At 46.7% G+C, this 27,897-nt stretch overlaps 1 protein-coding gene across 2 annotated transcripts in view; it reads left to right on the forward strand.

Annotated features, from left to right (window-relative positions):
• Positions 1 to 23,569, forward strand: part of LOC146076060 (phospholipid scramblase 1-like) — a 46,482-nt gene extending 22,913 nt beyond the window's left edge. For both annotated transcript variants that reach the window (XM_083185878.1, XM_083185879.1), the window contains 3 exons: positions 4,957 to 4,999; positions 19,192 to 19,412; positions 23,145 to 23,569. In XM_083185878.1, coding sequence (XP_083042004.1) covers positions 4,957 to 4,999; positions 19,192 to 19,412; positions 23,145 to 23,552 — 672 coding nt within the window. In that variant the 3' untranslated portion in view covers positions 23,553 to 23,569. The remainder of the gene's footprint in view (positions 1 to 4,956; positions 5,000 to 19,191; positions 19,413 to 23,144) is intronic.
• The last annotated feature ends 4,328 nt before the right edge of the window (positions 23,570 to 27,897 follow it).

The following is a 27,897-nucleotide window of genomic DNA, read 5'->3' on the forward strand; positions in this document are numbered from 1 at the left end:
TGCGGTGTGTGTGTGTGACTCTGTATGTGCAGTGTGTGTGTGTGTGTGTGTGTGTGTATGACTCTGTATGTGCAGTGTGTGTGTGTGTGTGTGTGTGTGTGTGTGACTCTGTATGTGCGGTGTGTGTGTGTGTATTACTCTGTATGTGCAGTGTGTGTGTGTGTGTGTGACTCTATGTGCGGTGTGTGTGTGTATGACTCTGTATGTGTGGTGTGTGTGTGTTTGACTCTGTATGTGCAGTGTGTGTGTGTATGACTCTGTATGTGCGGTGTGTGTATGACTCTGTATGTGCGGTGTGTGTGTGACTCTGTATGTGCAGTGTGTGTGTGTATGACTCTGTATGTGCGGTGTGTGTATGACTCTGTATGTGCGGTGTGTGTGTGTGTATGACTCTGTATGTGCAGTGTGTGTGTGTGTGTATGACTCTGTATGTGCGGTGTGTGTGTTTGACTCTGTATGTGCGGTATGTGTGTGTGTATGACTCTGTGTGCAGTGTGTGTGTGTATGACTCTGTATGTGCGGTGTGTATGACTCTGTATGTGCAGTGTGTGTGTATGACTCTGTATGTGCGGTGTGTGTGTGTATGACTCTGTATGTGCAGTGTGTGTGTGTGTGTGACTCTGTATGTGCAGTGTGTGTGTGTATGACTCTGTATGTGCGGTGTGTGTGTGAGACTCTGTATGTGCAGTGTGTGAGACTCTGTATGTGCAGTGTGTGTGTATTACTCTGTATGTGTGGTGTGTGTGTGTTTGACTCTGTATGTGCAGTGTGTGTTTGTATGACTCTGTATGTGCGGTGTGTGTGTGTATGACTCTGTATGTGCGGTGTGTGTATGACTCTGTATGTGCGGTGTGTGTATGACTCTGTATGTGCGGTGTGTGTGTGTGTATGACTCTGTATGTGCAGTGCGTGTGTGTATGACTCTGTATGTGCGGTCTGTGTGTGTATGACTCTGTATGTGCAGTGTGTGTGTGTGTATGACTCTGTATGTTCAGTGTGTGTGTGTGTGTATGACTCTGTATGTGCAGTGTGTGTGTGTATGACTCTGTATGTGCGGTGTGTGTGTGTCTCCCTGGGCCAGATGTACTAAGCTTGAAAAGTGATAAAATGGAGAGTGATAAACAGCCAGCCAATCAGCTCCTACCTGACATTATCAATTTTCAAGGATTAGTACATCTCGCCCGCTGTGTGTACATGTGCATATATTAGCAGACATTGGTACTCCCTGCTTGCAGTCAGGTGTAAGGGTGGGGGTAATTCCAGACACAGGACTAAGAAGTGTAATAGAAGTGAGTGGGCAGTTATTATTTATGCTCACACTGTGAGAATGCCCCCCTCCCCCCCCGGGCACCCAGGGTGGTAATCTGTATCAGATGGTACATGGTATGTGTACAGTACGTGGGCGCAGGTCAGCCTCACCTTCAGTGCGTCCCACCACCTGGAACCGGATCATGTTCCACATGAGGAATCCCAGCACCTGGTACCTGCTGATTGTGTGGGCGACTACACAAAGGCCTTGTTCTACCCATTAACTCCTTCCCACTCTCTATATAACACCGCACATCTGCTCACTGAGCCACTGGTGCACATGCGTGTACATAGATATGTGACTTATATGTGTATATCTTATATACTACTCATGGTACCGTATTACCCACATCTTATACACTACTCATGGTACCATATTACCTACATCTTATACACTACTCATGGTACCACATTACCTACATCTTATACACTACTCATGGTACCGTATCACCTACATCTTATACACTACTCATGGTACCATATTACCTACATCTTATACACTACTCATGGTACAATTATACCTACATCTTATACACTACTCATGGTACCATATCACCTACATCTTATACACTACTCATGGTACCGTATTACCCACATCTTATACACTACTCATGGTACCATATCACCTACATCTTATACGCTACTCATGGTACCATATTACCTACATCTTATACACTACTCATGGTACCATATTACCTACATCTTATACACTGCTCATGGTACCATATCACCTACATCTTATACCCTACTCATGGTACCATATCACCTGCATCTTATACACTACTCATGGTACCATATCACCTACATCTTATACACTACTCATGGTACCATATTACCTACATCTTATACACTACTCATGGTACCATATCACCTACATCTTATACACTACTCATGGTTCCATATCACCTACATCTTATACACTACTCATGGTACCATATCACCTGCATCTTATACACTACTCATGGTACCATATTACCTACATCTTATACACTACTCATGGTACCATATTATCTACATCTTATACACTACTCATGGTACCATATCACCTACATCTTATACACTACTCATGGTACCATATCACCTGCATCTTATACACTACTCATGGTACCATATTACCTACATCTTATACACTACTCATGGTACCATATTATCTACATCTTATACACTACTCATGGTACCATATCACCTACATCTTATACACTACTCATGGTACCATATCACCTACATCTTATACACTACTCATGGTACCATATTACCTACATCTTATACACTACTCATGGTACCATATTACCTACATCTTATACACTGCTCATGGTACCGTATTACCTACATCTTATACACTACTCATGGTACCATATTACCCACATCTTATACACTACTCATGGTACCATATTACCCGCATCTTATACACTACTCCTGGTAACATATTACCTACATCTTATACACTACTCATGGTACCATATCACCTACATCTTATACACTACTCATGGTACCATATTACCTACATCTTATACACTACTCATGGTACCATATTACCTACATCTTATACACTACTCACGGTACCATATTACCTACATCTTATAAACTACTCATGGTACCATATTACCTACATCTTATATACTACTCATGGTACCATATCACCTACATCTTATACACTACTCATGGTACCATATTACCTACATCTTATACACTACTCATGGTACCATATCACCTACATCTTATACACTACTCATGGTACCATATTACCTACATCTTATACACTACTCATGGTACCATATTACCTACATCTTATATCCTACTCATGGTACCATATCACCTACATCTTATACACTACTCATGGTACCATATTACCTACATCTTATACACTACTCATGGTACCATATCACCTACATCTTATACACTACTCATGGTACCGTATTACCTACATCTTATACACTGCTCATGGTACCATATTACCTACATCTTATACACTACTCATGGTACCATATCACCTACATCTTATACACTACTCATGGTACCATATCACCTACATCTTATACACTACTCATGGTATCATATAACCTACATCTTATACACTACTCATGGTACCATATCACCTACATCTTATACACTACTCATGGTACCATATTACCTACATCTTATACACTACTCATGGTACCATATCACCTACATCTTATACACTACTCATGGTACCATATCACCTACATCTTATACACTACTCATGGAACCGTATTACCTACATCTTATACACTACTCATGGTACCATATTACCTACATCTTATACACTACTCATGGTACCATATTACCTACATCTTATACACTACTCATGGTACCATATTACCTACATCTTATACACTACTCATGGTACCATATCACCTACATCTTATACACTACTCATGGAACCGTATTACCTACATCTTATACACTACTCGTGGTAACATATTACCTACATCTTATACACTACTCATGGTACCGTATTACCTACATCTTATACACTACTCGTGGTACCATATTACCTACATCTTATACACTACTCGTGGTACCATATTACCTACATCTTATACACTACTCATGGTACCATATCACCTACATCTTATACACTACTCATGGTACCGTATTACCTACATCTTATACACTACTCATGGTACCATATTACCTACATCTTATACACTACTCGTGGTACCATATTACCTACATCTTATACACTACTCATGGTACCATATTACCTACATCTTATATACTACTCATGGTACAATGTTACCTACATCTTATACACTACTCATGGTACCATATTACCTGCATCTTATACACTACTCATGGTACCATATTACCAGCATCTTATACACTACTCATGGTACCATATAACCTACATCTTATACACTACTCATGGTACCATATCACCTGCATCTTATACACTACTCATGGTACCGTATCACCTGCATCTTATACACTACTCATGGTACCATATTACCTACATCTTATACACTACTCGTGGTACCATATTACCTACATCTTATACACTACTCGTGGTACCATATCACCTACATCTTATACACTACTCATGGTACCGTATCACCTACATCTTATACACTACTCATGGTACCATATTACCTACATCTTATACACTACTCATGGTACCATATTACCTACATCTTATATACTACTCATGGTACCATATTACCTAAATCTTATACACTACTCATGGTACCATATCACCTACATCTTATACACTACTCATGGTACCATATCACCTACATCTTATACACTACTCATGGTACCATATTACCTACATCTTATACACTACTCATGGTACCATATCACCTGCATCTTATACACTACTCATGGTACCATATCACCTGCATCTTATACACTACTCATGGTACCATATTACCTGCATCTTATACACTACTCATGTTACCATATCACCTGCATCTTATACACTACTCATGGTACCATATTACCTACATCTTATACACTACTCATGGTACCATATTACCTACATCTTATACACTACTCATGGTACCATATTACCTGCATCTTATACACTACTCATGGTACCATATTACCTGCATCTTATACACTACTCATGGTACCATATTACCTACATCTTATATACTACTCATGGTACCAATATTATCTGTTTTTCAGATAGACCAAATATTAATTCATCAAAAAACAGAACTTTTAGAAGGTAAGTGATTGTATCTCCCTCTACCCTCTGTCCATCATCCAGTATTCTCCATCATCCATCACACCCATTATCCATCCAATGTTCTCCATATCTTACCTGTAACCATCATCTCTCAGACTTACCCCACACCTATCATCCATCCAATGTTCCTCATATCTTACCTGTAACCTTCATCTCTCAGACTTACCCAACACCCATCATCCATCCAATGTTCTCCATATTTTACCTGTAACCATCATCTCTCAGACTTACCCCACACCCATCATCCATCCAATGTTCCCCATATCTTACCTGTAACCATCATCTCTCAGACTTACCCCACACCCATCATCCATCCAATGTTCCCCATATCTTACCTGTAACCATCATCTCTCAGACTTACCCCACACCCATCATCCATCCAATGTTCCCCATATCTTACCTGTAACCATCATCTCTCAGACTTACCCCACACCCATCATCCATCTAATGTTCCCTATATCTTACCTGTAACCATCATCTATCAGACTTACCCCACACCTATCATCCATCCAATGTTCCCCATATCTTACCTGTAACCATCATCTCTCAGACTTACCCCACACCCATCATCCATCCAATGTTCCTCATATCTTACCTGTAACCTTCATCTCTCAGACTTACCCCACACCCATCATCCATCCAATGTTCCCTATATCTTACATGGAACCATCATCTCTCAGACTTACCCCACACCTATCGTCCATCCAATGTTCCTCATATCTTACCTGTAACCGTCATCTCTCAGACTTACCCCACACCCATCATCCATCCAATGTTCTCCATATCTTACCTGTAACCATCATCTCTCAGACTTACCCCACACCCATCATCCATCCAATGTTCTCCATATCTTACCTGTAACCATCATCTCTCAGACTTACCCCACACCCATCATCCATCCAATGTTCTCCATATCTTACCTGTAACCATCATCTCTCAGACTTACCCCACACCCATCGTCCATCCAATGTTCCACATATCTTACCTGTAACCATCATCTCTCAGACTTACCCCACACCCATCATCCATCCAATGTTCTCTATATCTTACCTGTAACCATTATCTCTCAGACTTACCCCACACCCATCATCCATCCAATGTTCCCCATATCTTACCTGTAACCATCATCTCTCAGACTTACCCCACACCCATCATCCATCCAATGTTCCCTATATCTTACCTGTAACCTTCATCTCTCAGACTTACCCCACACCTATCGTCCATCCAATGTTCCCCATATCTTACCTGTAACCGTCATCTCTCAGACTTACCCCACACCTATCATCCATCCAATGTTCCCCATATCTTACCTGTAACCATCATCTCTCAGACTTACCCCACACCCATCATCCATCCAATGTTCTCCATATCTTACCTGTAACCATCATCTCTCAGACTTACCCCACACCCATCATCCATCCAATGTTCCTCATATCTTACCTGTAACCTTCATCTCTCAGACTTACCCCACACCCATCATCCATCCAATGTTCCCTATATCTTACCTGTAACCATCATCTCTCAGACTTACCCCACACCCATCATCCATCCAATGTTCCCCATATCTTACATGTAACCGTCATCTCTCAGACTTACCCCACACCCATCATCCATCCAATGTTCCTCATATCTTACCTGTAACCGTCATCTCTCAGACTTACCCCACACCCATCATCCATCCAATGTTCTCCATATCTTACCTGTAACCATCATCTCTCAGACTTACCCCACACCCATCATCCATCCAATGTTCCTCATATCTTACCTGTAACCTTCATCTCTCAGACTTACCCCACACCCATCATCCATCCAATGTTCCCTATATCTTACCTGTAACCATCATCTCTCAGACTTACCCCACACCCATCATCCATCCAATGTTCTCCATATCTTACATGTAACCGTCATCTCTCAGACTTACCCCACACCCATCATCCATCCAATGTTCCCCATATCTTACATGTAACCGTCATCTCTCAGACTTACCCCACACCCATCATCCATCCAATGTTCTCCATATCTTACCTGTAACCATCATCTCTCAGACTTACCCCACACCCATCATCCATCCAATGTTCTCCATATCTTACCTGTAACCATCATCTCTCAGACTTACCCCACACCTATCGTCCATCCAATGTTCCCCATATCTTACCTGTAATCATCATCTCTCAGACTTACCCCACACCCATCGTCCATCCAATGTTCTCCATATCTTACCTGTAATCATCATCTCTCAGACTTACCCCACACCCATCATCCATCCAATGTTCTCCATATCTTACCTGTAACCATCATCTCTCAGACTTACCCCACACCTATCGTCCATCCAATGTTCCCCATATCTTACCTGTAATCATCATCTCTCAGACTTACCCCACACCCATCGTCCATCCAATGTTCCCCATATCTTACCTGTAATCATCATCTCTCAGACTTACCCCACACCCATCATCCATCCAATGTTCCCCATATCTTACCTGTAACCATCATCTCTCAGACTTACCCCACACCCATCGTCCATCCAATGTTCCCCATATCTTACCTGTAACCGTCATCTCTCAGACTTACCCCACACCTATCATCCATCCAATGTTCCCCATATCTTACCTGTAACCATCATCTCTCAGACTTACCCCACACCCATCATCCATCCAATGTTCTCCATATCTTACATGTAACCGTCATCTCTCAGACTTACCCCACACCCATCATCCATCCAATGTTCCCCATATCTTACATGTAACCGTCATCTCTCAGACTTACCCCACACCCATCATCCATCCAATGTTCTCCATATCTTACCTGTAACCATCATCTCTCAGACTTACCCCACACCCATCATCCATCCAATGTTCTCCATATCTTACCTGTAACCATCATCTCTCAGACTTACCCCACACCCATCATCCATCCAATGTTCTCCATATCTTACCTGTAACCATCATCTCTCAGACTTACCCCACACCCATCGTCCATCCAATGTTCCACATATCTTACCTGTAACCATCATCTCTCAGACTTACCCCACACCCATCATCCATCCAATGTTCTCTATATCTTACCTGTAACCATTATCTCTCAGACTTACCCCACACCCATCATCCATCCAATGTTCCCCATATCTTACCTGTAACCATCATCTCTCAGACTTACCCCACACCCATCATCCATCCAATGTTCCCTATATCTTACCTGTAACCTTCATCTCTCAGACTTACCCCACACCTATCGTCCATCCAATGTTCCCCATATCTTACCTGTAACCGTCATCTCTCAGACTTACCCCACACCTATCATCCATCCAATGTTCCCCATATCTTACCTGTAACCATCATCTCTCAGACTTACCCCACACCCATCATCCATCCAATGTTCTCCATATCTTACCTGTAACCATCATCTCTCAGACTTACCCCACACCCATCATCCATCCAATGTTCCTCATATCTTACCTGTAACCTTCATCTCTCAGACTTACCCCACACCCATCATCCATCCAATGTTCCCTATATCTTACCTGTAACCATCATCTCTCAGACTTACCCCACACCCATCATCCATCCAATGTTCTCCATATCTTACATGTAACCGTCATCTCTCAGACTTACCCCACACCCATCATCCATCCAATGTTCCCCATATCTTACATGTAACCGTCATCTCTCAGACTTACTCCACACCCATCATCCATCCAATGTTCTCCATATCTTACCTGTAACCATCATCTCTCAGACTTACCCCACACTCATCATCCATCCAATGTTCTCCATATCTTACCTGTAACCATCATCTCTCAGACTTACCCCACACCTATCGTCCATCCAATGTTCTCCATATCTTACCTGTAACCATCATCATCATCACACCCATCATCCATCCAATGTTCCCCATATCTTACCTGTAACCATCATCTCTCAGACTTACCCCACACCCATCATCCATCCAATGTTCCCCATATCTTACCTGTAACCGTCATCTATCAGACTTACCCCACACCCATCATCCATCCAATGTTCTCCATATCTTACCTGTAACCGTCATCTCTCAGACTTACCCCACACCCATCATCCATCCAATGTTCTCCATATCTTACCTGTAACCATCATCTCTCAGACTTACCCCACACCCATCATCCATCCAATGTTCCTCATATCTTACCTGTAACCATCATCTCTCAGACTTACCCCACACCCATCATCCATCCAATGTTCTACATATCTTACCTGTAACCATCATCTCTCAGACTTACCCCACACCCATCATCCATCCAATGTTCTACATATCTTACCTGTAACCGTCATCTCTCAGACTTACCCCACACCCATCATCCATCCAATGTTCCACATATCTTACCTGTAACCATCATCTATCAGACTTACCCCACACCCATCATCCATCCAATGTTCCCCATATCTTACCTGTAACCATCATCTCTCAGACTTACCCCACACCCATCATCCATCCAATGTTCCCCATATCTTACCTGTAACCATCATCGCTCAGACTTACCCCACACCCATCATCCATCCAATGTTCCCCATATCTTACCTGTAACCATCATCTCTCAGACTTACCCCACACCCATCATCCATCCAATGTTCCCCATATCTTACCTGTAACCATCATCTCTCAGACTTACCCCACACCCATCATCCATCCAATGTTCCCCATATCTTACCTGTAACCATCATCTCTCAGACTTACCCACACCCATCATCCATCCAATGTTCTCCATATCTTACCTGTAACCATCATCTCTCAGACTTACCCCACACCCATCATCCATCCAATATTCCCCATATCTTACCTGTAACCATCATCTCTCAGACTTACCCCACACCCATCGTCCATCCAATGTTCCCCATATCTTACCTGTAACCGTCATCTCTCAGACTTACCCCACACCCATCGTCCTTCCAATGTTCCCCATACCTTACCTGTAACCATCATCTCTCAGACTTACCCCACACCCATCGTCCATCCAATGTTCCCCATATCTTACCTGTAACCATCATCTCTCAGACTTACCCCACACCCATCATCCATCCACTGTTCCCCATATCTTACCTGTAACCATCATCTCTCAGACTTACCCCACACCCATCGTCCATCCAATGTTCCCCATATCTTACCTGTAACCGTCATCTCTCAGACTTACCCCACACCCATCATCCATCCAATGTTCCCCATATCTTACCTGTAACCATCATCTCTCAGACTTAGCCCACACCCATCATCCATCCACTGTTCCCCATATCTTTCCTGTAACCATCATCTCTCAGACTTACCCCACACCCATCGTCCATCCAATGTTCCCCATATCTTTCCTGTAACCATCATCTCTCAGACTTACCCCACACCCATCGTCCATCCAATGTTCCCCATATCTTACCTGTAACCATCATCTCTCAGACTTACCCCACACCCATCGTCCATCCAATGTTCCCCATATCTTACCTGTAACCATCATCTCTCAGACTTACCCCACACCCATCGTCCATCCAATGTTCCCCATATCTTACCTGTAACCATCATCTCTCAGACTTACCCCACACCCATCGTCCATCCAATGTTCCCCATATCTTACCTGTAACCATCATCTCTCAGACTTACCCCACACTCATTATCCATCCAATGTTCCTCATATCTTACCTGTAACCATCATCTCTCAGACTTACCCCACACCCATCATCCATCCAATGTTCCTCATATCTTACCTGTAACCGTCATCTCTCAGACTTACCCCACACCCATCATCCATCCAATGTTCCCCATATCTTACATGTAACCGTCATCTCTCAGACTTACCCCACACCCATCATCCATCCAATGTTCCCCATATCTTACCTGTAACCGTCATCTCTCAGACTTACCCCACACCCATCATCCATCCAATGTTCCCCATATCTTACCTGTAACCATCATCTCTCAGACTTACCCCACACCCATCATCCATCCAATGTTCCCCATATCTTACATGTAACCATCATCTCTCAGACTTACCCCACACCCATCATCCATCCAATGTTCCCCATATCTTACATGTAACCGTCATCTCTCAGACTTACCCCACACCCATCATCCATCCAATGTTCCACATATCTTACATGTAACCGTCATCTCTCAGACTTACCCCACACCCATCATCCATCCAATGTTCCCCATATCTTACCTGTAACCGTCATCTCTCAGACTTACCCCACACCTATCGTCTATCCAATGTTCCCCATATCTTACCTGTAACCATCATCTATCAGACTTACCCCACACCCATCATCCATCCAATGTTCCCCATATCTTACCTGTAACCATCATCTCTCAGACTTACCCCACACCCATCATCCATCCAATGTTCCCCATATCTTACCTGTAACCATCATCTATCAGACTTACCCCACACCCATCATCCATCCAATGTTCCCCATATCTTACCTGTAACCATCATCTATCAGACTTACCCCACACCTATCATCCATCCAATGTTCCTCATATCTTACCTGTAACCGTCATCTCTCAGACTTACCCCACACCTATCGTCCATCCAATGTTCCTCATATCTTACCTGTAACCATCATCTCTCAGACTTACCCCACACCTATCATCCATCCAATGTTCCCCATATCTTACCTGTAACCATCATCTCTCAGACTTACCCCACACCCATCATCCATCCAATGTTCCCCATATCTTACCTGTAACCATCATCTCTCAGACTTACCCCACACCCATCATCCATCCAATGTTCCCCATATCTTACCTGTAACCATCATCTCTCAGACTTACCCCACACCCATCATCCATCCAATGTTCCTCATATCTTACCTGTAACCATCATCTCTCAGACTTACCCCACACCCATCATCCATCCAATGTTCTCCATATCTTACCTGTAACCTTCATCTCTCAGACTTACCCCACACCCATCATCCATCCAATTTTCCCCATATCTTACCTGTAACCATCATCTCTCAGACTTACCCCACACCCATCATCCATCCAATGTTCCTCATATCTTACCTGTAACCATCATCTCTCAGACTTACCCCACACCCATCATCCATCCAATGTTCCCCATATCTTACATGTAACCATCATCTCTCAGACTTACCCCACACCCATCATCCATCCAATGTTCTCCATATCTTACCTGTAACCTTCATCTCTCAGACTTACCCCACACCCATCATCCATCCAATGTTCCCCATATCTTACCTGTAACCATCATCTCTCAGACTTACCCCACACCCATCATCCATCCAATGTTCCTCATATCTTACATGTAACCATCATCTCTCAGACTTACCCCACACCCATCATCCATCCAATGTTCCCCATATCTTACCTGTAACCATCATCTCTCAGACTTACCCCACACCCATCATCCATCCAATGTTCCCCATATCTTACCTGTAACCATCATCTCTCAGACTTACCCCACACCCATCATCCATCCAATGTTCTACATATCTTACATGTAATCATTCTCTCAGACTTACCCCACACCCATCATCCATCCAATGTCCCCCATATCTTACATGTAACCATCATCTCTCAGACTTACCCCACACCTATCATCCATCCAATGTTCTCCATATCTTTCCTGTAACCATCATCTCTCAGACTTACCCCACACCCATCATCCATCCAATGTTCTCCATATCTTACCTGTAATCATCATCTCTCAGACTTACCCCACACCCATCATCCATCCAATGTTCCCTATATCTTACCTGTAACCTTCATCTCTCAGACTTACCCCACACCTATCGTCCATCCAATGTTCTCCATATCTTACCTGTAACCATCATCTCTCAGACTTACCCCACACCCATCATCCATCCAATGTTCCCCATATCTTACCTGTAACCATCATCTCTCAGACTTACCCCACACCCATCATCCATCCAATGTTCCCCATATCTTACCTGTAACCATCATCTCTCAGACTTACCCCACACCCATCATCCATCCAATGTTCCCCATATCTTACCTGTAACCGTCATCTATCAGACTTACCCCACACCCATCATCCATCCAATGTTCTCCATATCTTACCTGTAACCGTCATCTCTCAGACTTACCCCACACCCATCATCCATCCAATGTTCTCCATATCTTACCTGTAACCGTCATCTCTCAGACTTACCGCACACCCATCATCCATCCAATGTTCCTCATATCTTACCTGTAACCATCATCTCTCAGACTTACCCCACACCCATCATCCATCCAATGTTCTACATATCTTACCTGTAACCATCATCTCTCAGACTTACCCCACACCCATCATCCATCCAATGTTCTACATATCTTACCTGTAACCGTCATCTCTCAGACTTACCCCACACCCATCATCCATCCAATGTTCCACATATCTTACCTGTAACCGTCATCTATCAGACTTACCCCACACCCATCATCCATCCAATGTTCCCCATATCTTACCTGTAACCGTCATCTCTCAGACTTACCCCACACCCATCGTCCTTCCAATGTTCCCCATACCTTACCTGTAACCGTCATCTCTCAGACTTACCCCACACCCATCGTCCTTCCAATGTTCCCCATACCTTACCTGTAACCATCATCTCTCAGACTTACCCCACACCCATCGTCCATCCAATGTTCCCCATATCTTACCTGTAACCATCATCTCTCAGACTTACCCCACACCCATCATCCATCCACTGTTCCCCATATCTTACCTGTAACCATCATCTCTCAGACTTACCCCACACCCATCGTCCATCCAATGTTCCCCATATCTTACCTGTAACCGTCATCTCTCAGACTTACCCCACACCCATCGTCCATCCAATGTTCCCCATATCTTACCTGTAACCGTCATCTCTCAGACTTAGCCCACACCCATCATCCATCCACTGTTCCCCATATCTTTCCTGTAACCATCATCTCTCAGACTTACCCCACACCCATCGTCCTTCCAATGTTCCCCATATCTTACCTGTAACCATCATCTCTCAGACTTACCCCACACCCATCGTCCATCCAATGTTCCCCATATCTTACCTGTAACCATCATCTCTCAGACTTACCCCACACCCATCGTCCATCCAATGTTCCCCATATCTTACCTGTAACCATCATCTCTCAGACTTACCCCACACCCATCGTCCATCCAATGTTCCCCATATCTTACCTGTAACCATCATCTCTCAGACTTACCCCACACTCATTATCCATCCAATGTTCCTCATATCTTACCTGTAACCATCATCTCTCAGACTTACCCCACACCCATCATCCATCCAATGTTCCTCATATCTTACCTGTAACCGTCATCTCTCAGACTTACCCCACACCCATCATCCATCCAATGTTCCCCATATCTTACATGTAACCGTCATCTCTCAGACTTACCCCACACCCATCATCCATCCAATGTTCCCCATATCTTACCTGTAACCGTCATCTCTCAGACTTACCCCACACCCATCATCCATCCAATGTTCCCCATATCTTACCTGTAACCGTCATCTCTCAGACTTACCCCACACCCATCATCCATCCAATGTTCCCCATATCTTACATGTAACCATCATCTCTCAGACTTACCCCACACCCATCATCCATCCAATGTTCCCCATATCTTACATGTAACCGTCATCTCTCAGACTTACCCCACACCCATCATCCATCCAATGTTCCACATATCTTACATGTAACCGTCATCTCTCAGACTTACCCCACACCCATCATCCATCCAATGTTCCCCATATCATACCTGTAACCGTCATCTCTCAGACTTACCCCACACCCATCATCCATCCAATGTTCCCCATATCTTACCTGTAACCATCATCTATCAGACTTACCCCACACCTATCGTCTATCCAATGTTCCTCATATCTTACCTGTAACCGTCATCTCTCAGACTTACCCCACACCTATCATCCATCCAATGTTCCCCATATCTTACCTGTAACCATCATCTCTCAGACTTACCCCACACCCATCATCCATCCAATGTTCCCCATATCTTACCTGTAACCATCATCTCTCAGACTTACCCCACACCCATCATCCATCCAATGTTCCCCATATCTTACCTGTAACCATCATCTCTCAGACTTACCCCACACCCATCATCCATCCAATGTTCCTCATATCTTACCTGTAACCATCATCTCTCAGACTTACCCCACACCCATCATCCATCCAATGTTCTCCATATCTTACCTGTAACCTTCATCTCTCAGACTTACCCCACACCCATCATCCATCCAATGTTCCCCATATCTTACCTGTAACCATCATCTCTCAGACTTACCCCACACCCATCATCCATCCAATGTTCCTCATATCTTACCTGTAACCATCATCTCTCAGACTTACCCCACACCCATCATCCATCCAATGTTCCCCATATCTTACATGTAACCATCATCTCTCAGACTTACCCCACACCCATCATCCATCCAATGTTCTCCATATCTTACCTGTAACCTTCATCTCTCAGACTTACCCCACACCCATCATCCATCCAATGTTCCCCATATCTTACCTGTAACCATCATCTCTCAGACTTACCCCACACCCATCATCCATCCAATGTTCTCCATATCTTACCTGTAACCGTCATCTCTCAGACTTACCCCACACCCATCATCCATACAATGTTCCCCATATCTTACCTGTAACCGTCATCTATCAGACTTACCCCACACCCATCATCCATCCAATGTTCCTCATATCTTACCTGTAACCATCATCTCTCAGACTTACCCCACACCCATCATCCATCCAATGTTCCCCATATCTTACCTGTAACCATCATCTCTCAGACTTACCCCACACCCATCATCCATCCAATGTTCCCCATATCTTACCTGTAACCATCATCTCTCAGACGTACCCCACACCCATCATCCATCCAATGTTCCCCATATCTTACCTGTAACCATCATCTCTCAGACTTACCCCACACCCATCATCCATCCAATGTTCCCCATATCTTACCTGTAACCATCATCTCTCAGACTTACCCCACACCCATCATCCATCCAATGTTCCCCATATCTTACCTGTAACCATCATCTCTCAGACTTACCCCACACCCATCATCCATCCAATGTTCCACATATCTTACCTGTAACCATCATCTCTCAGACTTACCCCACACCCATCATCCATCCAATGTTCCCCATATCTTACCTGTAACCATCATCTCTCAGACTTACCCCACACCCATCATCCATCCAATGTTCCCCATATCTTACCTGTAACCATCATCTCTCAGACTTACCCCACACCCATCATCCATACAATGTTCCCCATATCTTACCTGTAACCATCATCTATCAGACTTACCCCACACCCATCCTCCATCCAATGTTCCTCATATCTTACCTGTAACCATCATCTCTCAGACTTACCCCACACCCATCATCCATCCAATGTTCCCCATATCTTACATGTAACCATCCTCTCTCAGACTTACCCCACACCCATCATCCATCCAATGTTCCTCATATCTTACCTGTAACCATCATCTCTCAGACTTACCCCACACCCATCATCCATCCAATGTTCCCCATATCTTACACATAACTGTCATCGCTCAGGATGTGGTATGATAGGTTGTTATTTAGAATGTGAAAAAAAACAGATTATTGAGGTTCTATTAATGCTGTACCTCTAAATGTGGACATTTCCTTTTCTTACTCTAACATGCTGTGTCAGCTTTGGGACTGGATTCCATCTCTCTTACTTTTTATTATAACTTATTTTTATCCTGTTTTCCTCTCCATTCAATGTTTGTCTTATTTGTATCCGGTGTGTCCCTACCAGATGTTTTTCATCTCTGAGATTTTTCCCGCATCTCCGATCAACAATGAGATTATTTTATTCAAAGCTGATTTTTCTTCCATGTAGCCACCATATCTCTGTAATTCACGTCTATCATTAATCCATGATATTTATCCTACATTTCCATCCACCCTGTGTCCATCACCTCTCACTTTAATACATGGTCTCAAATCCACCCTGTCTCCCTCACCTCTCACATTAATACATGGTCTCCCATCCACCATGTGTTCCTCACCTCTCACTGTAATACATGGTCTCACAGCCACCCTGTGTCCCTCACCTCTCACAGTAATACATGGTCTCCCATCCACCCTGTGGTCCTCACCTCTCACATTAATACATGGTCTCTCATCCACCCTGTGTCCCTCACCTCTCACATTAATACATGGTCTCCCATCCACCATGTGTCCCTCACCTCTCACAGTAATACATGGTCTCTCATCCACCCTGTGTCCCTCACCTCTCACAGTAATACATGGTCTCAAATCCACCCTGTCTCCCTCACCTCTCACATTAATACATGGTCTCCCATCCACCATGTGTTCCTCACCTCTCACTGTAATACATGGTCTCACAGCCACCCTGTGTCCCTCACCTCTCACAGTAATACATGGTCTCCCATCCACCCTGTGGTCCTCACCTCTCACATTAATACATGGTCTCTCATCCACCCTGTGTCCCTCACCTCTCACATTAATACATGGTCTCCTAACCACCCTGTGTCCCTCACCTCTCACAGTAATACATGGTCTCCCATACACCCTATGCTCCTCACCTCTCACAGTAATACATGGTCTCCAATCCATCCTATGTTCCTTACCTCTCACAGCAATACATGGTATCCCAACCACCCTATGTTCCTCACCTCTCACAGCAATGCATGCTATCCCATCTCACAGCAATACATGGTCTCCCATCCACCCTGTTCCCGGTGGGAATATATGTTCTTTTAGGTTTCAAGGAATTAATATAAGGACAGCAAAGAAACACAACAGTTTGATCAACACAATATGGATTTATTATACTCAGCTTAGGGAGGTTATTTCAGTGAAGACGAACACAATGATAACACATCCAGGGGAGGCCTCGGCTGTCATTCCAACACCTGTGTGCTTAGCTCATTATGTCCGTTCCTTCAGTTCATCGTCTGTGCTTCTGTTCCAGGGTGAGGCCTCTCCGAGTAACCCCTCGCCATATGATTATATACACTTCAAGGCTCTGCAAAATACTAATGTCCTCTGTGCCCTAAAAGGTCACAGATGCCCATTATCTAAATATATGCATAGGCAAGTGTCTATTCAGGGCTTCTAGGAGTACAGCAAACCTCAGCAAACCTTTGTAGAAATCAACTTATTAACCCTATGGTTACACACCCTATGTCCCTCACCTCTCACAGCAATACATGGTCTCCCATCTCACAGCAATACATGGTCTCCCATCTCACAGTAATACATGGTCTCACAGTAATACATGGTCTCCCATCCACCCTATGTCCCTCACCTTTCACAGCAATACATGGTCTCCCATCTCACAATAATACATGGTCTCCCATCTCACAGTAATACATGGTCTCTGATCCACCCTATGTCCCTCACCTCTCACAGCAATACATGGTCTCCCATCTCACAGCAATACATGGTTTCTTGTCCAACCCATGTTCCTCACCTCTCACAGTAATACAAGGTCTCCCATCCACCCCATGTCCCTCACCTCTCACAGCAATACATGGTCTCCCATCCACCCTATGTCCCTCACCTCTCACAGCAATACATGGTCTCCCATCCACCCTATGTCCCTCACCTCTCACAGTAATACATGGTCTCCCATCTCACAGCAATACATGGTTTCTTGTCCACCCCATGTTCCTCACCTCTCACAGCAATACATGGTCTCCCATCCACCCTATGTCCCTCACCTCTCACAGTAATACATGGTCTCCCATCTCACAGCAATACATGGTTTCTTGTCCAACCCATGTTCCTCACCTCTCACAGTAATACATGGTCTCCCATCTCACAGTAATACATGGTCTCCCATCCACCCTATGTCCCTCACCTCTCACAGTAATACATGGTCTCCCATCTCACAGTAATATATGGTCTCCCATCTCACAGTAATACAAGGTCTCCCATCTCACAGTAATACAAGGTCTCCCATCTCACAGTAATACAAGGTCTCCCATCTCACAGTAATACAAGGTCTCCTATCTCACAGCAATACAAGGTCTCCCATCTCACAGCAATACAAGGTCTCCCATCTCACAGTAATACACATTTGCTGGAGATGGAGCTATTGCATATGAGTAACCAAGGTCTCCTCTGTCTCTTTCCCCATTCTAGCTGTCACAGGCTTTGAGACGTGCAATCAGTATGAGTTACGGAATATAATGGGTCAGCGGATCTTCACAGTGCAGGAGAGGAGTACGGTGTGTGCACGTTGCTGCTGTGGTTCTCTCCGTCCTCTCACCCTCCATGTGTGCGATTACACCGGAAGGGAGGTCATCCACTTCATCCGGCCCCTCAAGTGCAACAGCTGCTGCTTCCCCTGCTGCATGCAAGAGGTGAGGCCTTACGTCTGTTCTGGGGGCAGTGGTCATTCCCTGATACTCTGCTATTCCTGCGCAAACCCCTCATTGTCAGAAACTCTGCTATTCCTGTACTGACCCCCTTATACCCAGATACCCCGCTATTCCTGTACTGTCCCCCTTATACCCAGAGACTCTGCTATTCCTGTACTGACCCCCTTATACCCAGATACTCCGCTATTCCTGTACTGTCCCCCTTATACCCAGATACTTTGCTATTCCTGCGCAAACCCTTCATTGTCAGAAACTCTGCTATTCCTGTACTGACCCCCAGATACCCCGCTATTCCTGTACTGTCCCCCTTATACCCAGATACTCTGCTATTCCTGTACTGACCCTCATACCCAGATAGTCTGCTATTCCTGTACTGTCCCCCTTATACCCAGATACTCTGCTATTCCTGTACTGTCCCCCTTATACCCAGATACTCTGCTATTCCTGTACTGACCCTCATACCCAGATACCCTGCTATTCCTGCACAAACCCTTCATTGTCAGAGACTCTGCTATTCCTGTACTGTCCCCCTTATACCCAGATACTCTGCTATTCCTGTACTGTCCCCCTAATACCCAGATACTCTGCTATTCCTGTACTGTCCCCCTTATACCTAGATACTCTGCTATTCCTGTACTGACCCTCATACCCAGATACCCTACTATTCCTGTACTGTCCCCCTTATACCTAGATACTCTGCTATTCCTGTACTGACCCTCATACCCAGATACTCTGCTATTCCTGCGCAAACCCTTCATTGTCAGAAACTCTGCTATTTCTGTACTGACCCGCTTATACCCAGATACCCCGCTATTCCTGTACTGTCCCCCTTATACCCAGATACTCTGCTATTCCTGTACTGTTCCCCTTATACCCAGATACTCTGCTATTCCTGTACTGACCCTCATACCAGATACCCTTCTATTCCTGCGCAAACCCCTCATTGTCAGAAACCCTGCTATTCCTGTACTGACCCTCATACCCAGATACCCTGCTATTCCTGTTCTGACCCTCATACCCAGCTATTCCTGTACTGTCCCCCTCATACCCAGATACTCTGCTATTCCTGTACAATCCCCCTTATACCCAGATACTCTGCTATTCCTGTACTGACCCTCATACCCAGATACTCTGCTATTCCTGCGCAAACCCTTCATTGTCAGAAACTCTGCTATTCCTGTACTGACCCCCTTATACCCAGATACCCCGCTATTCCTGTACTGTCCCCCTTATACCCAGATACTCTAATATTCCTGTACAGTCCCCCTAATACCCAGATACCCTGCTATTCCTGCGCAAACCCTTCATTGTCAGAAACTCTACTATTCCTGTATTGTTCCCCTTATACCCAGATACTCTGCTATTCCTGTACTGTCCCCCTAATACCCAGATACTCTGCTATTCCTGTACTGTCCCCCTTATACCTAGATACTCTGCTATTCCTGTACTGACCCTCATACCCAGATACCCTACTATTCCTGTACAAACCCTTCATTGTCAGAGACTCTGCTATTCCTGTACTGTCCCCCTTATACCCAGATACTCTGCTATTCCTGTTACTGTCCCCCTAATACCCAGATACTCTGCTATTCCTGTACTGTCCCCCTTATACCTAGATACTCTGCTATTCCTGTACTGACCCTCATACCCAGATACTCTGCTATTCCTGCGCAAACCCTTCATTGTCAGAAACTCTGCTATTTCTGTACTGACCCGCTTATACCCAGATACCCCGCTATTCCTGTACTGTCCCCCTTATACCCAGATACTCTGCTATTCCTGTACTGTTCCCCTTATACCCAGATACTCTGCTATTCCTGTACTGACCCTCATACCAGATACCCTTCTATTCCTGCGCAAACCCCTCATTGTCAGAAACTCTGCTATTCCTGTACTGTCCCCCTTATACCCAGATACCCTGCTATTCCTGTACTGACCCTCATACCCAGATACCCTGCTATTCCTGTTCTGACCCTCATACCCAGCTATTCCTGTACTGTCCCCCTCATACCCAGATACTCTGCTATTCCTGTACAATCCCCCTTATACCCAGATACTCTGCTATTCCTGTACTGACCCTCATACCCAGATACTCTGCTATTCCTGCGCAAACCCTTCATTGTCAGAAACTCTGCTATTCCTGTACTGACCCCCTTATACCCAGATACCCCGCTATTCCTGTACTGTCCCCCTTATACCCAGATACTCTGCTATTCCTGTACTGTCCCCCTAATACCCAGATACCCTAATATTCCTGCGCAAACCCTTCATTGTCAGAAACTTTGCTATTCCTGTACTGTCCCCCTTTTACCCAGATACTCTGCTATTCCTGTACTGACCCTCATACCCAGATACTCTACTATTCCTGCGCAAACCCCTCATTGTCAGAAACACTGCTATTCCTGTACTGTCCCCCTTATACCCAGATACCCAGCTATTCCTGTACAGACCTCATACCCAGATACCCTGCTATTCCTGTACTGTCCCCCTTATACCCAGATACTCTGCTATTCCTGTACTGACCCCCTTATACCCAAATACCCCGCTATTCCTGTACTGTCCGCCTTATACCGAGATACTCTGCTATTCCTGTACAGTCCCCCTTATACCCAGATACTCTGCTATTCCTGTACTGACCCTCATACTCAGATACTCTACTATTCCTGCGCAAACCCTTCATTGTCAGAAACACTGCTATTCCTGTACTGACCCCCTTATACCCAGATACCCCGCTATTCCTGTACTGTCCCCCTTATACCCAGATACTCTGCTATTCCTGTACTGTCCCCCTAATACCCAGATACTCTGCTATTCCTGTACTGACCCTCATACTTAGATACCCTGCTATTCCTGCACAAACCCTTCATTGTCAGAAACTCTGCTATTCCTGTACTGTCCCCCTTTTACCCAGATACTCTGCTATTCCTGTACTGACCCTCATACCCAGATACTCTACTATTCCTGCGCAAACCCCTCATTGTCAGAAACACTGCTATTCCTGTACTGTCCCCCTTATACCCAGATACCCCGCTATTTCTGTACTGACCTCATACCCAGATACCCTGCTATTCCTGTACTGTCCCCCTTATACCCAGATACTCTGCTATTCCTGTACTGACCCTCATACCCAGAAACTCTGCTATTCCTGCGCAAACCCTTCATTGTCAGAAACACTGCTATATCTGTACTGACCCCCTTATACCCAGATACCCCGCTATTCCTGTACTGTCCCCCTTATACCCAGATACTCTGCTATTCCTGTACTGTCCCCCTTATACCCAGATACTTTGCTATTCCTGTACTGTCCCCCTTATACCCAGATACCCTGCTATTCCTGTACTGTCCCCCCCCCATAGACAGATACCCTGCTATTCCTGTACTGACCCTCATACCCAGATACTCTATTTATTATTTATTACCAGTTATTATATAGCGCACACATATTCCACAGCGCTGTACAGAATTCAGTCCCTGCCCCAGTGGAGCTTACAATCTATAATCCCTACCACAAGTAAATATAAAAGGACAATACATTTTATGCAATAGTTTTGTCTTGCTAATAAAATCATCACCCTCCATAAGCCTGGTCAGAAGTGCGGAGATTCCACCCGATACAAAGTGAATAAGCCCCTTCGTCTGCAGGCTCGTGGTCAGGGTCATGTTATATCTTGATAAAGCATAAGAATACCCCAATGTCCTTACTGTTTCCTGCAGCTGGAGGTGCAGAGTCCCCCAGGACACACCATTGGGTATGTGGTACAGACGTGGCATCCATTTGTTCCCAAATACTCTTTACTGACGGAGAGCCGGGAGCCTGTGCTGAAGGTGGTTGGACCCTGTCTAATGTCCAGCTGCTGTGGAGATGTGAACTTCCAGGTGAGGACATTGGCCACCTTGTTCTCTTTCCTCTCAGTGCCTCTACTTCCTCTTCTCTCTCGCTTCACTTGTGACGTCTCCTCTCCCATGCCACCATTAGTGTCCTCTCCTTACTGTTGTATCGCCCTCCTCCCTCACTGCCACATGAGTGCCTCAGAGAGTCCTCCCGCCACCCCTGTGATGTCCCCTCTCTCCCACCACCCCATGTGTCCTCACTATCAGGGAGTCCTCCCGTCATCCCTGTGATGTCCCCTCTCTCCCACCACCCCATGTGTCCTCACTATCAGTGTCCTCCCGTCACCCCTGTGATGTCCCCTCTCTCCCACCACCCTATGTGTCCTCACTATCAGAGAGTCCTCCCGTCACACCTGTGATGTCCCCTCTCTCCCACCACCCTATGTGTCCTCACTATCAGTGTCCTCCCGTCATCCCTGTGATGTCCCCTCTCTCCCACCACCCTATGTGTCCTCACTATCAGAGAGTCCTCCCGTCATCGCTGTGATTTCCCCTCTCTCCCACCACCCCATGTGTCCTCACTATCAGAGAGTCCTCCCGTCATCCCTGTGATGTCCCCTCTCTCCCACCACCCCATGTGTCCTCACTATCAGAGAGTCCTCCCGTCATCCCTGTGATGTCCCCTCTCTCCCACCACCCCATGTGTCCTCACTATCAGTGTCCTCCCGTCATCCCTGTGATGTCCCCTCTCTCCCACCACCCTATGTGTCCTCACTATCAGAGAGTCCTCCCGTCATCGCTGTGATGTCCCCTCTCTCCCACCACCCTATGTGTCCTCACTATCAGTGTCCTCCCGTCATCCCTGTGATGTCCCCTCTCTCCCACCACCCCATGTGTCCTCACTATCAGTGTCCTCCCGTCATCCCTGTGATGTCCCCTCTCTCCCACCACCCTATGTGTCCTCACTATCAGAGAGTCCTCCCGTCATCGCTGTGATGTCCCCTCTCTCCCACCACCCTATGTGTGCTCACTATCAGTGTCCTCCCGTCATCCCTGTGATGTCCCCTCTCTCCCACCACCCCATGTGTCTTCACTATCAGTGTCCTCCCGTCACCCCTGTGATGTCCCCTCTCTCCCACCACCCCATGTGTCCTCACTATCAGTGTCCTCCCATCATCCCTGTGATGTCCCCTCTCTCCCACCACCCCTTGTGTCCTCACTATCAGTGTCCTCCCGTCATCCCTGTGATGTCCCCTCTCTCCCACCACCCCATGTGTCCTCACTATCAGTGTCCTCCCATCATCCCTGTGATGTCCCCTCTCTCCCACCACCCCATGTGTCCTCACTATCAGTGTCCTCCCGTCATTCCTGTTATGTCCCCTCTCTCCCACCACCCCATGTGTCCTCACTATCAGTGTCCTCCCGTCACACCTGTGATGTCCCCTCTCTCCCACCACCCCATGTGTCCTCACTATCAGTGTCCTCCCGTCATCCCTGTGATGTCCCCTCACTTCCACCACCCCATGTGTCCTCACTATCAGAGAGTCCTCCCGTCACACCTGTGATGTCCCCTCTCTCCCACCACCCCATGTGTCCTCACTATCAGAGTGTCCTACCGTCATCGCTGTGATGTCCCCTCTCTCCCACCACCCCATGTGTCCTCACTATCAGTGTCCTCCCGTCACACCTGTGATGTCCCCTCTCTCCCACCACCCCATGTGTCCTCACTATCAGAGGGTCCTCCCATCACACCTGTGATGTCTCCTCTCTCCCACCACCCCATGTGTCCTCACTATCAGTGTCCTCCCGTCATCCCTGTGATGTCCCCTCTCTCCCACCACCCCATGTGTCCTCACTATTAGTGTCCTCCTAACAGTCCCCTCTCTCCCACCACCCCTTGTGTCCTCACTATCAGTGTCCTCCCGTCATTCCTGTTATGTCCCCTCTCTCCCACCACCCCATGTGTCCTCACTATCAGTGTCCTCCCGTCACACTTGTGATGTCCCCTCTCTCCCACCACCCCATGTGTCCTCACAATCACAGTGTCCTCCCGTCATCCCTGTGATGTCCCCTCTCTCCCACCACCCCATGTGTCCTCACTATCAGTGTCCTCCTAACAGTCCCCTCTCTCCCACCACCCCATGTGTCCTCACTATCAGTGTCCTCCCGTCATTCCTGTTATGTCCCCTCTCTCCCACCACCCCATGTGTCCTCACTATCAGTGTCCTCCCGTCACACCTGTGATGTCCCCTCTCTCCCACCACCCTATGTGTCCTCACTATCAGTGTCCTCCTGTCATCCCTGTGATGTCCCCTCTCTCCCACCACCCCATGTGTCCTCACTATCAGTGTCCTCCCGTCACACCTGTGATGTCCCCTCTCTCCCACCACCCCATGTGTCCTCACTATCAGTGTCCTCCCGTCATCCCTGTGATGTCCCCTCTCTCCCACCACCCCATGTGTCCTCACTATCAGTGTCCTCCCGTCACACCTGTGATGTCCCCTCTCTCCCACCACCCCATGTGTCCTCACTATCAGTGTCCTCCCGTCATCCCTGTGATGTCCCCTATCTCCCACCACCCTATGTGTCCTCACTATCAGTGTCCTCCCGTCATCCCTGTGATGTCCCCTCTCTCCCACCACCCTATGTGTCCTCACTATCAGAGAGTCCTCCCGTCATCCCTGTGATGTCCCCTCTCTCCCACCACCCCATGTGTCCTCACTATCAGTGTCCTCCCGTCATCCCTGTGATGTCCCCTCTCTCCCACCACCCCATGTGTCCTCACTATCAGTGTCCTCCCGTCACACCTGTGATGTCCCCTCTCTCCCACCACCCCATGTGTCCTCACTATCAGAGTGTCCTACCGTCATTGCTGTGATGTCCCCTCTCTCCCACCACCCCATGTGTCCTCACTATCAGTGTCCTCCCGTCACCCCTGTGATGTCCCCTCTCTCCTACCACCCTATGTGTCCTCACTATCAGTGTCCTCCTGTCATCCCTGTGATGTCCCCTCTCTCCCACCACCCCTTGTGTCCTCACTATCAGTGTCCTCCCGTCATCCTTGTGATGTCCCCTCTCTCCCACCACCCCATGTGTCCTCACTATCAGTGTCCTCCTAACAGTCCCCTCTCTCCCACCACCCCATGTGTCCTCACTATCAGAGAGTCCTCCCGTCATCCCTGTGATGTCCCCTCTCTCCCACCACCCCATGTGTCCTCACTATCAGTGTCCTCCTGTCATCCCTGTGATGTCCCCTCTCTCCCACCACCCCATGTGTCCTCACTATCAGTGTCCTCCCGTCATCCCTGTGATGTCCCCTCTCTCCCACCACCCCATGTGTCCTCACTATCAGTGTCCTCCCATCATCCCTGTGATGTCCCCTCTCTCCCACCACCCCATGTGTCCTCACTATCAGTGTCCTCCCGTCATTCCTGTTATGTCCCCTCTCTCCCACCACCCCATGTGTCCTCACTATCAGTGTCCTCCCGTCACACCTGTGATGTCCCCTCTCTCCCACCACCCCATGTGTCCTCACTATCAGTGTCCTCCCGTCATCCCTGTGATGTCCCCTCACTTCCACCACCCCATGTGTCCTCACTATCAGAGAGTCCTCCCGTCACACCTGTGATGTCCCCTCTCTCCCACCACCCCATGTGTCCTCACTATCAGAGTGTCCTACCGTCATCGCTGTGATGTCCCCTCTCTCCCACCACCCCATGTGTCCTCACTATCAGTGTCCTCCCGTCACACCTGTGATGTCCCCTCTCTCCCACCACCCCATGTGTCCTCACTATCAGAGGGTCCTCCCATCACACCTGTGATGTCTCCTCTCTCCCACCACCCCATGTGTCCTCACTATCAGTGTCCTCCCGTCATCCCTGTGATGTCCCCTCTCTCCCACCACCCCATGTGTCCTCACTATTAGTGTCCTCCTAACAGTCCCCTCTCTCCCACCACCCCTTGTGTCCTCACTATCAGTGTCCTCCCGTCATTCCTGTTATGTCCCCTCTCTCCCACCACCCCATGTGTCCTCACTATCAGTGTCCTCCCGTCACACTTGTGATGTCCCCTCTCTCCCACCACCCCATGTGTCCTCACAATCACAGTGTCCTCCCGTCATCCCTGTGATGTCCCCTCTCTCCCACCACCCCATGTGTCCTCACTATCAGTGTCCTCCTAACAGTCCCCTCTCTCCCACCACCCCATGTGTCCTCACTATCAGTGTCCTCCCGTCATTCCTGTTATGTCCCCTCTCTCCCACCACCCCATGTGTCCTCACTATCAGTGTCCTCCCGTCACGACTGTGATGTCCCCTCTCTCCCACCACCCCATGTGTCCTCACTATCAGTGTCCTCCCGTCATCCCTGTGATGTCCCCTCACTTCCACCACCCCATGTGTCCTCACTATCAGAGAGTCCTCCCGTCACACCTGTGATGTCCCCTCTCTCCCACCACCCCATGTGTCCTCACTATCAGTGTCCTCCTAACAGTCCCCTCTCTCCCACCACCCCATGTGTCCTCACTATCAGTGTCCTCCCGTCATTCCTGTTATGTCCCCTCTCTCCCACCACCCCATGTGTCCTCACTATCAGTGTCCTCCCGTCACACCTGTGATGTCCCCTCTCTCCCACCACCC

Source organism: Crinia signifera, chromosome 4 (assembly GCF_055691185.1).
Source record: "Crinia signifera chromosome 4, ASM5569118v1, whole genome shotgun sequence".
In the NCBI taxonomy this organism is placed as follows: Eukaryota; Metazoa; Chordata; class Amphibia; order Anura; family Myobatrachidae; genus Crinia; species Crinia signifera.